Source organism: Ambystoma mexicanum, chromosome 8, assembly GCF_040938575.1.
Source record: "Ambystoma mexicanum isolate Mex_15411 chromosome 8, UKY_AmexF1_1, whole genome shotgun sequence".
Taxonomy (NCBI): Eukaryota; Metazoa; Chordata; class Amphibia; order Caudata; family Ambystomatidae; genus Ambystoma; species Ambystoma mexicanum.
Genome location: NC_090929.1, coordinates 218,723,017 through 218,735,446, shown reverse-complemented (window position 1 = coordinate 218,735,446; position 12,430 = coordinate 218,723,017). Strand labels below are relative to the sequence as shown.

The following is a 12,430-nucleotide window of genomic DNA, read 5'->3' as shown; positions in this document are numbered from 1 at the left end:
GTAGATGTGGGCAGGGATCTGTGTAGCTTCTTGAGAGTGCAGTTAGAAAAGTATTAGAAATTGCCCGTCAATTAACCCCTTTCCGAATGTATCCCATAGGAGATTTAGCAAAACAGAGTGAACACAGTAGGAGTAAACAACGTGTATTGATCATGGTGTGTTTCCCATTTCCGCTTCTTCTTTAGTCTACTTGCTGGATGCTGATTTCATTTATCCAAAGAAATATGAAAAAAGTGATTGCCTATTCTTTAAAGTATATTTGTGAATAGGTTTTGGTGTGATGTTTTTCAAAGCTTCTGATTAGTTTGAAGGGGGTTTAATAATGTGGGCTGGTATGCACTTGAACATTTGAATTTATGATCTGGATATCTACTTTATTGCGAAAAATGCATCACGTCCATACTCCCAAATCTCCTTAAATTCTGCTGTAATTCCTTCTTTGATGTTTATTTGTAAAATCCTATATTTAACAAGAACATATGACAAAACGAATCAACCTAACATAGTGTTCCCTGACTATCCCACTGTGATCCTCTTAAATCCTATTCTCTTCTAGCATGTTCAGTATAGTGAACCCAAATCAATATCTTCAGCAAAGTCCTCAAACCACTCGGACCCTTCACAACAGTGTATTGGTCTGGAATCGTCCGATTATTCAATAGTAAAATACATACAGGATTACAGAATATCCACAGTGTGAAATAAATGCACATTTAGAATATTTCAATGGAGTTTGGAAGTGGATGGTTCAGAGATTAGCATTAAAGCTTATATGCATGTGCAATATGCTATCAAGGGTAGAAGATAGCAGGCATTCTGAATCCTCACTGGATTTTACTATTCAAGGGGTCCACGAGCCGAGTGCTAATATATACTTTTAAGATGAGCAGAGTCACAAGCATCACGTATGTTGTTACTATGGCAAATGCATCCCCTCCTGAGATCAAAGCTGTACCAGTGAGAGTACACAGGTGTTGCACTGATCTATGCTTCATGGTGGCATTGTTGTCGTCCTCTTCTAGGAGTGTCCCGCTAACGGATGGAGTTTTCGAGAAGAGCAATGTTCATCATTCAATTCCCATGTCTACAATAGAAGAACCTATCAGTGGAAGCCTTTATATCCTGGTAACCAACCGTTGTTTCATGTTTTTCAGTCTTTGCATTACCGTTTAGAGTACTTCCTCCAACTTAAGGGATATTTGCGTTGTCGTTTGAATACCACATTATTTATGCTTGTGAATTTGGGGCTGATACATGAAGAAGCTACCAAATGTACATCTGACCTTTCTTGTTCCATGAGTAATTCAGGAATACTACAAGTAAATTCAGTACCCAGTCATTTTACTGAAAATAAATCAGAGTTGTAAGACTTACCAAAACCCAAAATACCGAAAAAATACTGAACATTTTAAATAAATGTATATATGGTAGAGAGGTAAGGGGTTAAAATGGGTGGGGATGGGGTTAGGGTTGGTTACAATGTTAGAAAAAGAGGGGGCTTGGGGAGGGAACCCCAAATAAAAAATACATAATAATTTGGTATTTATTTGGTATTTTGACTGCTCTGAAATGTACCACTAAATCACATAAACAACGTGACTTCTGTGTGAATCGGACAGTATCAGTGTTCAGCTATCCATTAACTTTGCAATAGTTCCTGTGACTACAATTATTGTGTTCTTGGAATTCAGAACAAAACAGATGATTTGTGAACCTCTATATTGCAATGCTCGATGTCCTGGAGCCCAATCTGAAGAGGACGTCATTCATCTGACTTTGCTTTCTTCTCACAATATGTCTTCCTGAGTTCTTAGCTTCACATCTGCTACAATCTTCCCATATATCCATTCCACCCTTTACCCTCTCCATAAGCTTTCTGAAGTGTTTAAGTGATTATTTTTTTGTTTTATATGGAGGGCATTATCAAGTAGCTATTGACAATGTGCAGGGTCAGCAATGCTGTGCTTATGTTGGAAGCCTATTTTCTTACCCTAGTTAATAATAACCAGGGTGTGCTCTCCACCGATCGAAAATATTGCTACTATGAATTGGCATGCATATCCAATAAATGCATACACTACCTGATAAGAACATAACATAGGGATCTAAAATAAAGACAGGATGGAACTATTGTTTTAATTTTTCTCCAGAAGTAACCAGAGCAGTCTTCATGTACTCAATTATCACACCAATTACAATTAGTTCTATTACAAAAGGTAATATTTCAATGACATTTTGTTGAATCAATCAGACATGGATAACTTATAGAAATGAATCATTTTGTCAAAGGCTGTGACATTTCACAGCACATGTATGTGTGCTATGAACTTTCATCATTATCTACGTGTACATTACATGGCTCCATTCAAAGATGGCTGCCACATTGTGTCAATTGTAGGCTCTTCCTTTGTAAAAAATATATCCTATCATTCTTCATTTCCCAAATATTTGAACACAAATGACTATGGTTTGATGTTGTACATTACTTTTTTAAACCTTTCCGTTTGTCTGCTTTCCATAGAAAATAGAAAACAACAAGCATACGAGTGGCAGTTTGCCAAACATATTATGTTCACATATTAAGGGTGTGATAATAGAAAAAGTGCCCATGTTGCATCGATTACATTATCTCAAAAGGTAACGGATGAAAACATGCTGGTGCAAATTGATGTATTTAACTTTTCTACTTATGACGTGTTGGAATGTTCTATGAATTTGTAAATTTGTATTACATATGGGAGACAGTTTTGTCACTTTTTGTAGAAGTATATCTATCTAGTGCGATGGTATAGAGGACAAGAACACAGTGCAAGTGTTCTCCAAACCTACAACAAAGCATTCATCCATGTTGTAATATCAGTCATTTCCAAATGGCACACCTGAAAATCTGTGTCTCCTTAACAACCATAATGAAACACTTGTTCCCCTCAAGCAACTGGACATGCCGTATGCAAAGTATCATCATTATGGCTATATATTAGTTTGGAACTGGTAGCCTTCATTGATACTTTACACCAGCACACTTTGCAAGTGTCTGAAAAATATGAATGCTCTCTCATTCCTATGCTTAAGCTGTGCTTGCAGTGTGCACAGTCCAATAGGTCATGCAGCACCATTTTAACGTGGGTTCCACACATGGTTTGGGTCAGCGGCTGCTGTGACGAATTGACTCCGGTCCCGCACGAGTAGAAGGATGAATAGAGGCTAAAACACCCACTCAGTCGTCACAGTTCTACAAACCAAGAGCCAACACAATCATAAAGGTAAAACAAGCACAGTCCTCCTTCGCCCTTTTGTGGTAACGTGGGTCAAGGGAAAGCTCTACTCCTAAGAGGGGTGTGGATGTCGCTCAGTAGGAACCCAAACTGTGAAGTATAACAGTCCAAAATAAAGGAATTTATTTTTACTTTATTTATTTATTGGGCTTTTATAATGCACCCATAGACAAGTGTTTCAAGGCGCAATGAGACAAGGGGGTCAAGGATGAAAAAATAAAAACGGTCTTATTAGGCCTTGTGACATTGAGATCGTGCAAGTGTATTAACCAGAATTGCCGGGGAGAGGGGAGGGGGAAATTGCCGGTGGTTTAAGCAAGTGCCAGCGGAGGCCAGGACAGGTGGACCGAGTGCCAGGGAGGCCAGGGTCCAGGTGGACAGATCCAAGGGAAAGAAGTGAGTGCAGGGGCAGAAGGTCCATATGTTAAGTGCGAGGGACAGGGCTGGAAGAGATCAGTGGGTGAAGGCCCAGCCAGGCTAGTGCAGGGGGAGGGAGCCTAGAAGAGCAAGTGCAGGTTCGAGGGGTCAGAGAAGACCATGTGCAGTGGTAGACTGGTCAGGGAGGATCTTGTGCCCTGTAAGAATCTGAAGGAGCCAGGCAATCAGTCAAGAGGCGGAGAGGGAACATTAGCAGGGTAGGGGAGGAGGGAAGGAGTAAGAGAAAAGGGGGGTCTTTAGAAGCTTCTGGAACTTGAGAAGATCTGGCTCAAGTCTGAGAGGGGCAGGGAGGCCATTTCAGATGTAGGCACCTACAGAGGAGAGAGATCTACCCCCAACTCTCTGCTTGGGCAAGCAGCTGATCTGTAGAGAGCTGGAGCTAGAAGACCGAAGGGCTCCAGTAGGGAGGTATTTAGGGAGATAGAGTTGGATGTAGCAGGGTCCCAGGCCCCAGAAAGCCTTGTAGATGATGCAGAACGTTTTTAACTTAATCCTCACAGCAACTGGGAGCCAGTGGGGAGTTTTTAGGGCTGGAGAGATGCAGTCCCTGGGCTTAAGAGCAGGGATAAGTCTTGATGTCCTAATGTGGATTAGTTGAATGGGGCAAAGTCAGGAGTTAGGCAGGCTTAGGATAAGGCTGTTGCAGTAGTCCAGCCTGGAGAAGAACATATCTCTGGAGACATTGAGTTTCTAGGGGAAAGTGAAGGAATGGAGAATGCCTCTGCGAAGGTGCAGCTGAACGTGGGCCTTCTTGGCAATGTCCGTGATGTGAGGAGAGGAGAGAGAGGAGTCAAAGATGACACCAAGGTATTTTGCCTCACATTAGGGTGAGGGGAGGGTTCCCGTGGAGGGTATCCAGAGTGTAGGAGGGAAAGAGGGAGCTGGGGTCCCAATGAGAAGGATCTCAGTCTTCCTGGCATTAAGGCAGAGATTGTTAGCAATGCACCATGACTGAATAGCAGGCAGACAGTCAGGAATGAGAGAGGGAGAGGAGGAGGCAGAGGAGGGAAGCTTGAAGGAGAGTTGCTAGCTGTCCGCAGAGCACTGGAAGTTAGGAGAGAAGGTGGAGATCAAATAGGCTAGGGGGGCAAGGTTAATGTAGAAAAGTCAAGGCGAGAGAATAGAGCACTGAGGGACACCACAGGTGGAGAGTGAGATGGAGGACCAAAAAGAGCCCAGTTGAATCTGGGAAGGTTGATCAGAGAGGAAGGAGGAAGGAGGTCAGCCAGTCCCGAGCCAGGTCCGTGATGCCAAGGATATCAGGGAGCCAATTAAGAAGATTAACATGATTGACCATATGAAAGGCAAAGGAAAGGCCAAGAAGCATTAGAACAGAAGGAGAGTTGGAATTGAGATTAGAGAGCAAATCTTCACGGGTGTTCAGGAGGGCAGTTTCCGTGCCTCTGGCAGCTCTGTAGCCAGTCTGCTGATCGTGGAGACACCCAACAGATTCAGTGTGGTGGACAAGCTGGGAGATGGCCAGCTTCTCCAAGAGTTTGCCCAGGAAGAAGGAAATGGAAATAGGGTGGTACTTAGCTGAAAATGAAGGGTTGACAGAAGACTTTTTGAAGAGAGGGTGCACAAGGGAGTGTTTGAGTATTAACAGGAAGGATCCAGTGGCAAAGGAGGGATTGCATAAATCAGCCATTGCTGGAGCAAGGGAGACAATGTTATCCTTGATAGTTCTGGTGGAGCAGGGGAGAAACTGTTTGGATGAAACTTTCATAGAGCAGGCTTGTTTAGAGATCTCATCAGGTGATATGGGAGAGAAAGAGAAGAGTAGGAGGGAAGGGGGGCCAAGGGAGGCCTGAGAGCAGGTAAGAGAGAAGGGTGTGGTGTAGAGGAGAGTGAGGACAGGCTGTTCTGAGTTTTAGTAAGGAAGTGAGAGGCCAGAGAAGGGTAGAGAACCAGGAAAGGCTGAGGGGAAATGGCCACTGCAGTAGAATTGGTGAGTTCCTGGCAGATTTTGAAAAGTTCATCTGTGTTGTTAGTGGCCCCAGAGATGTGGGCTTGGATATAAACCCTCTTCTTTGAGCAGATGGAAAGTCTGTATTGCCTTTGGAGAAAGTGTCAGGCCAGTTTGTCAGAGGATGTGCTCGAAGCCTGCCACTTCCTGCCAGCTGCTCTGAACTTGCGTTTCAGAAAGGCCAGGATGGAGTCATACTATGAGTTGCGCTTGGAGAAGGGCTTCATGCAGATCCTCATGACAGGGGCAAGGATGTCCAGAGTGTTGGAGATGGAGAGTTGTAGGTCAGTTAGGGCTGTGTCAGAGTGAGAGTCAGTGGCAGGAGTAGGAGGGGGAGTAAAGGTGGCGGCAAAAGCAGCAACTGACACTCACTTTATAGGTCGAATGATGAAGGAGACTGGCAGTGCAGGCGTGGGCTTAGCAGGGGGACCCAGGAGGTTGAGATGAGACGACAGGAGAGCATGATCAAACCAGGAGAGAGGAGTAATGAGAGGGTTGGAGATGGGGATGTCTGCAGAAATTAGAGCATTCAAGGTGTGTCCAGCTGAGTGTGTCAGACCGGAGTGAAGAATGGAGAGGAAAAGGGAGTCACAGAGTTTGCAGAAGATTCTAGAGGCAGCAACAGGGGTGTCAATATGAATATTGAAGTCTCTGAGGAGGAGAAGCTTGGAGGTGGAGCCCAGGAGAGAAGAGGTGAAGTTAGCCCACTCTGAGAAGTAGATGGAGACCTGGCCAGAGCCTGTAGATACTGGCCAGTGTCAGAGAGAGGACAGGAGAGACATCCAGCCTGCAGAAGAGGCATTCAAAAGAGGAGTAGACCTGAGTGGGTATGACAGTTACAAAGACCCACTCAGGGAAGATCAGGGCCACTCCACCCCTAGACCGGTTAGGCCTGGGCTTAGAGAGGATGTTGTACCCCTCAGGGAGGAGAGTGTCAAAACTCATGATAGAGCTGGCATGAACAACGTCTTGTGAGAGCAAAAACTTCCAGGTCGAGGTCTTCTAGGAGGTTGCTGATGTCAGAGGAGTGTTTGACAGCAGAACGAGAGTTGAGGGTAGGTAAATGGAGCAGGTTGACACTTTTGAAGGTCTTCCGAGGAAGGGTACAGTAGTGTGGTACACCCGTCTGAGGTGGCAGAGGGGCCAGAGGGGTGGCAGAAGGAGGAGTGTCAGGAGAAGGGAGGAAGTTGATATGAGACAGAAGACACCTATCAAGAAGGAGGAGGTTGGGCTGAGAGCCCTAGACCATGACAGTGTCATTTAGGTAGACATTAACGATGGCCCTAGAGGACAGGAAGGATGCCAAGAGTATTTCTAAATCGGTACCGCCATTAATGGGAGAGGAAGAGAAATGGGGAATACAAAGGTCCAGAGAGAGAATGGCAAAGAGGATGTGGGTGGAAGTCTGCCTGGAAGAAGCATTGACATGAGTGTCAGTGATGGGCAGGCCTTGATTGGAGACCACAAGATCTTTCTTGAACTTTTTCCTTCCAGACTTCGACAGAGGAAGAAGATAAGTGATAGGATAGCAGTTAGAGAAGATAGGGGAGAGTGAGAGCACCATTGAGGGTGAGAGTCGAGTGAAGGGAGGGGCGAGAGAGGGAGTAACTGCAGTGTACTACACCGAATTACACCACACAGCAATGTAACAATCTAGAATTAAGTGTCACAGAAACGGAAAAAGTCCTAGGTTAGATCACACAGCAGAAAAGCAAGACACCTAGATGTGAGTTTTTTGTATAGAGGGGAAATCCTGGATAGAGGGATAGAGGGGAAAGACTAATTTTTAAAGACAACAGCAAATGCAAAAACACACAGACTTGACTTTTCGAGAAGAGGGAAAAAGCCTAATTCATTTTTGTTTTTATTATCGTTGTATACAGTTACTAAAAGTCAACTTTTAATACATCTCTATAATGTCAAACCGTAAATAGCCGGAGCAAGACACACTTAACATAGTAGAGTAATAAAATCATTCCACATAAAATCAAATTGGAATCAATATAAAAGATGACAAGCAGATTAGGGTGTCCTTAATATCAGGCCAAGACAATTCACCTAGTGTTAGATATGGATTGCATAAACTGCAATGTTCAGCAGACTGCAAAACTGGCTAATGGGAGTAATAGGAGAGCAGAGACAGTTAAATAGGGAGCAGTAAAGGCTTTTCCCCCTGCCCGCACCTTTGTTACCTTTTCAGTCGCTGCTGGTTGACAGCTGCGCTGCATGCTCCCATGGCAAACACAGATTGGAGCTTCTGTTGTAGGAGATGCCCTTTGTTTCAGGGCCCTTTCCCGGAAGGGGCTGCATGGGCATTGGAGCTGCCCTACAGTAGAGACTAAAGAGGCAGCAAGGCCAATTACGGGTCAGGGGAAGTAAACGCCACACAAGGCACCAAATTAGCAATTTAAAACAATCCAACGAGTATGGGCAAGAGCAGCAGTACAAGCCTGCTGAAGGTGAAACTTATCCCAAGAGAGGACGCTGAATAAAGCACACTGATACAAATACTCAGCAAGACCCACAGAGAGACGCAATGAAGGGACAATGCCAATCATGGGTCGGGAGAGGGCTGGGAGGCAGGCTGGAGGTGAAGCAGGGAGTGCTTGGGGCTACAAAGCGGGACATGCAGCACAAGGCACCAACTTGCAATTTAAAACAATCCAATGTATATGGGCAAGAAGAGGAGTAAGAGCCTGGTGAAGGAGAACCTTACTCCAAGAGAGGCCACTAAATAAAGCGCGCCGATACAAAAATGCAGCAAAACTCACAAGGAGAGACATTGAAGGAAGCAAGCTAATCACCGGTCCGGGGAGGGATGGGAGGTGGGCTGGAGGTGAATCAGGAAGGGCACTGTGCTAGGAAGAGGGACATGCAGCACCAGGCCCCAATTTAGCAATTTAAAACAATCCAATGAGTATGGGCAAGAACAGGAGTACAACGCTGCTGTAGGAGCACCTTACCCCAAGAGAGGCCACTAAATAAAGCACGCTGATACAAATATGCTGCAATACCCACATGGAGAGACAATGATTGCAGCAAGCCAATCACAGGTTGGGGGAGAGCTGGGAGGTGGGCTGGAGGTGAAGCAGAAAGGGCTTGGCACTAGGAAATGTAACACACCACCACACACTAACAATTTAAAACAATCCAATAATTATGGGCTAGAGTAGGAGTGCTCGCCTGCTGAAGGAGAACCTTACCCCAAGAGAGGCTGATGAATAGAAGGAAACTGAATGTCCAATCAAGGTTCAATACAGTATATATTTTATTGAGACACACCAGATTCAATAATAACTAACTAGAAAAATGTTGTACAAAACCCATCCCTTGGGAAATAATACAGCATAAAAAAAGATAGTAGAGATTGGAAGAAAGTCTGGAGGTTGTCCCTTAGCTGTTTGCCTTTTGCTTGGTCACCCAGGGCTGAGTTGCCCCAAAGCAAGGAGTCTATTCCTGAAAGTAGTGAGGAACAATACATGGTGGGGAGGGGAGGTGGGACCATGAGCCTGCGGCTGCAGATCAGGGAAGGCCAGGAGATAAAGTCCTGGCGAGGTCATTCTGTTTTTCACTTAATGGTGATGCAGGTGGCTGAGGGGAATGGGCTGGAAGGAGGATGCCACACTTAGATTAGCAGCAGGAGCCTATGGGTTGGGGCTAGGCAGCTTCTGCAGTCACCTCTTCAGGCAGCCCCAGACAGATGGAATGCACAGATGTTTATAAGCATTTGGTCAGGTACACATGGTAATCATGCATATATATTATATGCGTTTTGGTCAAAGTACTGAAGAGGCAGTGCCAAGTGTCATCGACTTTCCAGCCAGTCCCTTTGTAGTACCAGGTACATTCACACCTAAATATGCGACGTATGAAGAACAGATAAATGAGCAGAGAGCCGCAGTCGGGCTCTGCTCAGTGCCTATCAAAGTAACAGCACCTATTGAAGTACCAACACCTAAGACAACCTGGACAGTAAGGTACCCATTGAGAAAACCATATCTACCGGCAAGACGAAATAACGGTTGTCAGAATTGGATACCCGAAGAAGCCAAGAACATAATAAAGGAAGATGCATGGTGATGTCATATTAAATCGGACTGACACACATATAGGAGATATTATTATTATTATTATTATTATTATTATTATTATTATTATTAATATTATTATATAATGACCTGAGAATACTGACAAAGAGACGAAATACCATGGATAAGTGACAACTTGAGCCTAAAATGAAGAAATTGATGTTGAGATGCAGAAACCTGTGCCATATGCACGATGAAGATATTAAGTTAGTTTAAACGTGTACAGATGCAAGAAACTGCAAGAAACTGCAAGAAGCAAAGAAATCGTGAAGCTTGCTTATGCTTAGTAGTGAAATAGATTGTGGCAACCGCCAACTATAGATATATATAGATCTCAAAAGCACTTTATAGATGAGTGAAAATCCACTACGCACATGAGCAGAATTTTACAAAGGTTACCAAAGGTCTCAAGAGGAGAGTGTTGCAGCAAACAAATCGAGAATTAAGACGGAAAGAAACCCAGCTGAAAGTAACCATGCCAAGAAGCCAGGGTCACATGGGCTGGAATAGGCCAACAGTAGATACAATTAAAGAGAAAAACAACAGAGTATCCTGCTCAGAAAGATCAAGATAAGCCGCAGATGGTAGAAGACTGGCAGAATTAAATCAAATGCATGAAAATGCATGAAGAAGAGGCCGATTTCATAGTGTCTGAATCACGTGACAAGGCAGGCAGGAAGGGATGAGACTTTCACACCTATGCATGGATCCCTGCCATACCCATACTCCTTAACTTTCTCAGACCAAGAAGCAGACTCAATGCCAAACTACAAAGAAGTAATTGACACATGACCACTGAGGTGATAAATGATTGCAACATAATTGGAGGGAATCTGGGTTGCAGACTTACTCCCTGCACCTTGTTGGTTGTTCTGCATGCTGCTAGACCTAAGTGGAAAAGTATGAGTGGGGTTGATGCCAACCCAATCATAATGGACGGTGTAATCTAGGGTCTTATAGTGAGTAGAACCAATGAGACGTTGGAATTTTATTGATTCTTATAGTGGCCATTTTGAAGGAAGGGCTTAGTTGCCCCACCTGACATTAATTATCCAATCCCTTCACCCCGTTACCACATACAGTTATAGTACATATGTTAAAGTTACCTTCCTATAACCAGTCACGATGCATGTTAGGTTTTTAAGATTGGGCTTCAGTGATGACAAGTTTTTGATATAAAGACTGTGTTTTTTCTGAAATTAAGTGGAGTTGAAGCAGGAAGGAAGATGGAGTGATTGCTGATGTTCATTGTACTCCCCTTTTTTGTACTTGCCATTAAACAGACTCCCTTTGCCAAACTATTGAGTTGTCATAGTTATTTGGTGCAAGAGTACGAATCTGCATCCCCATCTATCTCGAGGGTGATGCTACTCATCTTAATGGGCTGTTTGGAGACCCCCAGTCTTATGGGCCGGCTGGGGTCCATCCAGTTCACTTGGTAGCAGAGATTAGGTGGTTAGATTAGATAAGACACCTATTGGCCATCGAATTAAGTAACTTCGGGTTCTCAGCAATATCACAAGTCCTTTGCCATCCGGCTGAAAGAACGAGAAGCTCCCCGTAGATAGTGGATAGTTTAATTGAAAACCCTGCAGGTTAAGTGTGAACGGATCTTTGCTTTCCCAATATAACCCCTTCCCACTTCTACGAGCAGCTGATCAAACAAGCGGCATGGAAAGGCAGTAACGAAGGTGGTGATCCCGAGCATCCGGAGAGGAAAAACATGCGAACGGTGAGTGAAAAAGACTGAATTCATTGGCAAAAAGTTGCATGCCTTAAAAAGAAGTAAAGGGAAGGTAACGGAGGCAGGTGGGACAAAAAATAATGTCAGAGTAAGAGTATAATGTATATATAAGGGGAAAATATTGACTCAAGGGGGGCCGAGCAATATAGAGAGATACTGGGAGTGACCGAGATAAGAGTATACGCCTAAGCACCTAGGTTTTAAAAAGCGCTAGAACAAGCCTTCATTTAAAGTCCAAATTGATAGGATGACGTAGACGACCAGATCGATTAAAGACAATCTGAAAGAAATGGGCTTAAATTCCATGTAGAAATACAAATTAGGGGCAGGGTGCATCTGAGGAAGCAGATGGCATGGCATTTGTGTGGCTGGCAGGAGTCTGTCTTTCTGTTTTCTGTGTGTTAATAGACCTATGACATCATAAGATAACATACTTTTTTTAAATAGCATGAAAATTGCACAATTGTAATGATAAAATGTTGCATGGCATGGATTGATGGTTGTAGTTAACAAAAGTAAAAGTGAAATATTGTTGAAATACCGGTATTTGAGCTTGTGACGATTGGTGCTTACTCATATTGTTGATCTTGTTTTGGATACGTAAAGCATAACAAAGTGTTATGTAAGGAGAGGATAAACAGGTTAAGCATGGAAGACATTACCCCATTGATATACATGTGCAAACAGCTGCCGAAGCATTCACCCAAGCTTAAACAGTACAGTGCAGAATGGGTTAAAGGGACCGCAAACAAAAAGTTTATGCCATGGCCAGAAGGCGGATCTCTATCTAAAACAGTCCTGCAGAACATGACAACATATTTGCATGCCACGTATACTGGCAAAAAGTTAGACAAACGCCTAGCTAGTTTAGAACTTTGGAAAATGTACCAAGAGGAGGAGGAGCCATGTTAGATTGGAT

At 43.9% G+C, this 12,430-nt stretch overlaps 1 protein-coding gene across 1 annotated transcript in view; it reads left to right on the top strand.

Moving 5' to 3' along the window:
- ADAMTSL2 (ADAMTS like 2) overlaps positions 1-12,430 on the top strand; it is a 329,265-nt gene that overhangs the window by 154,039 nt on the left and 162,796 nt on the right. Inside the window, exon 5 of the mRNA XM_069609632.1 lies at positions 1,023-1,125. Within this exon, the coding sequence (XP_069465733.1) occupies positions 1,023-1,125 (103 nt within the window). The remainder of the gene's footprint in view (positions 1-1,022; positions 1,126-12,430) is intronic.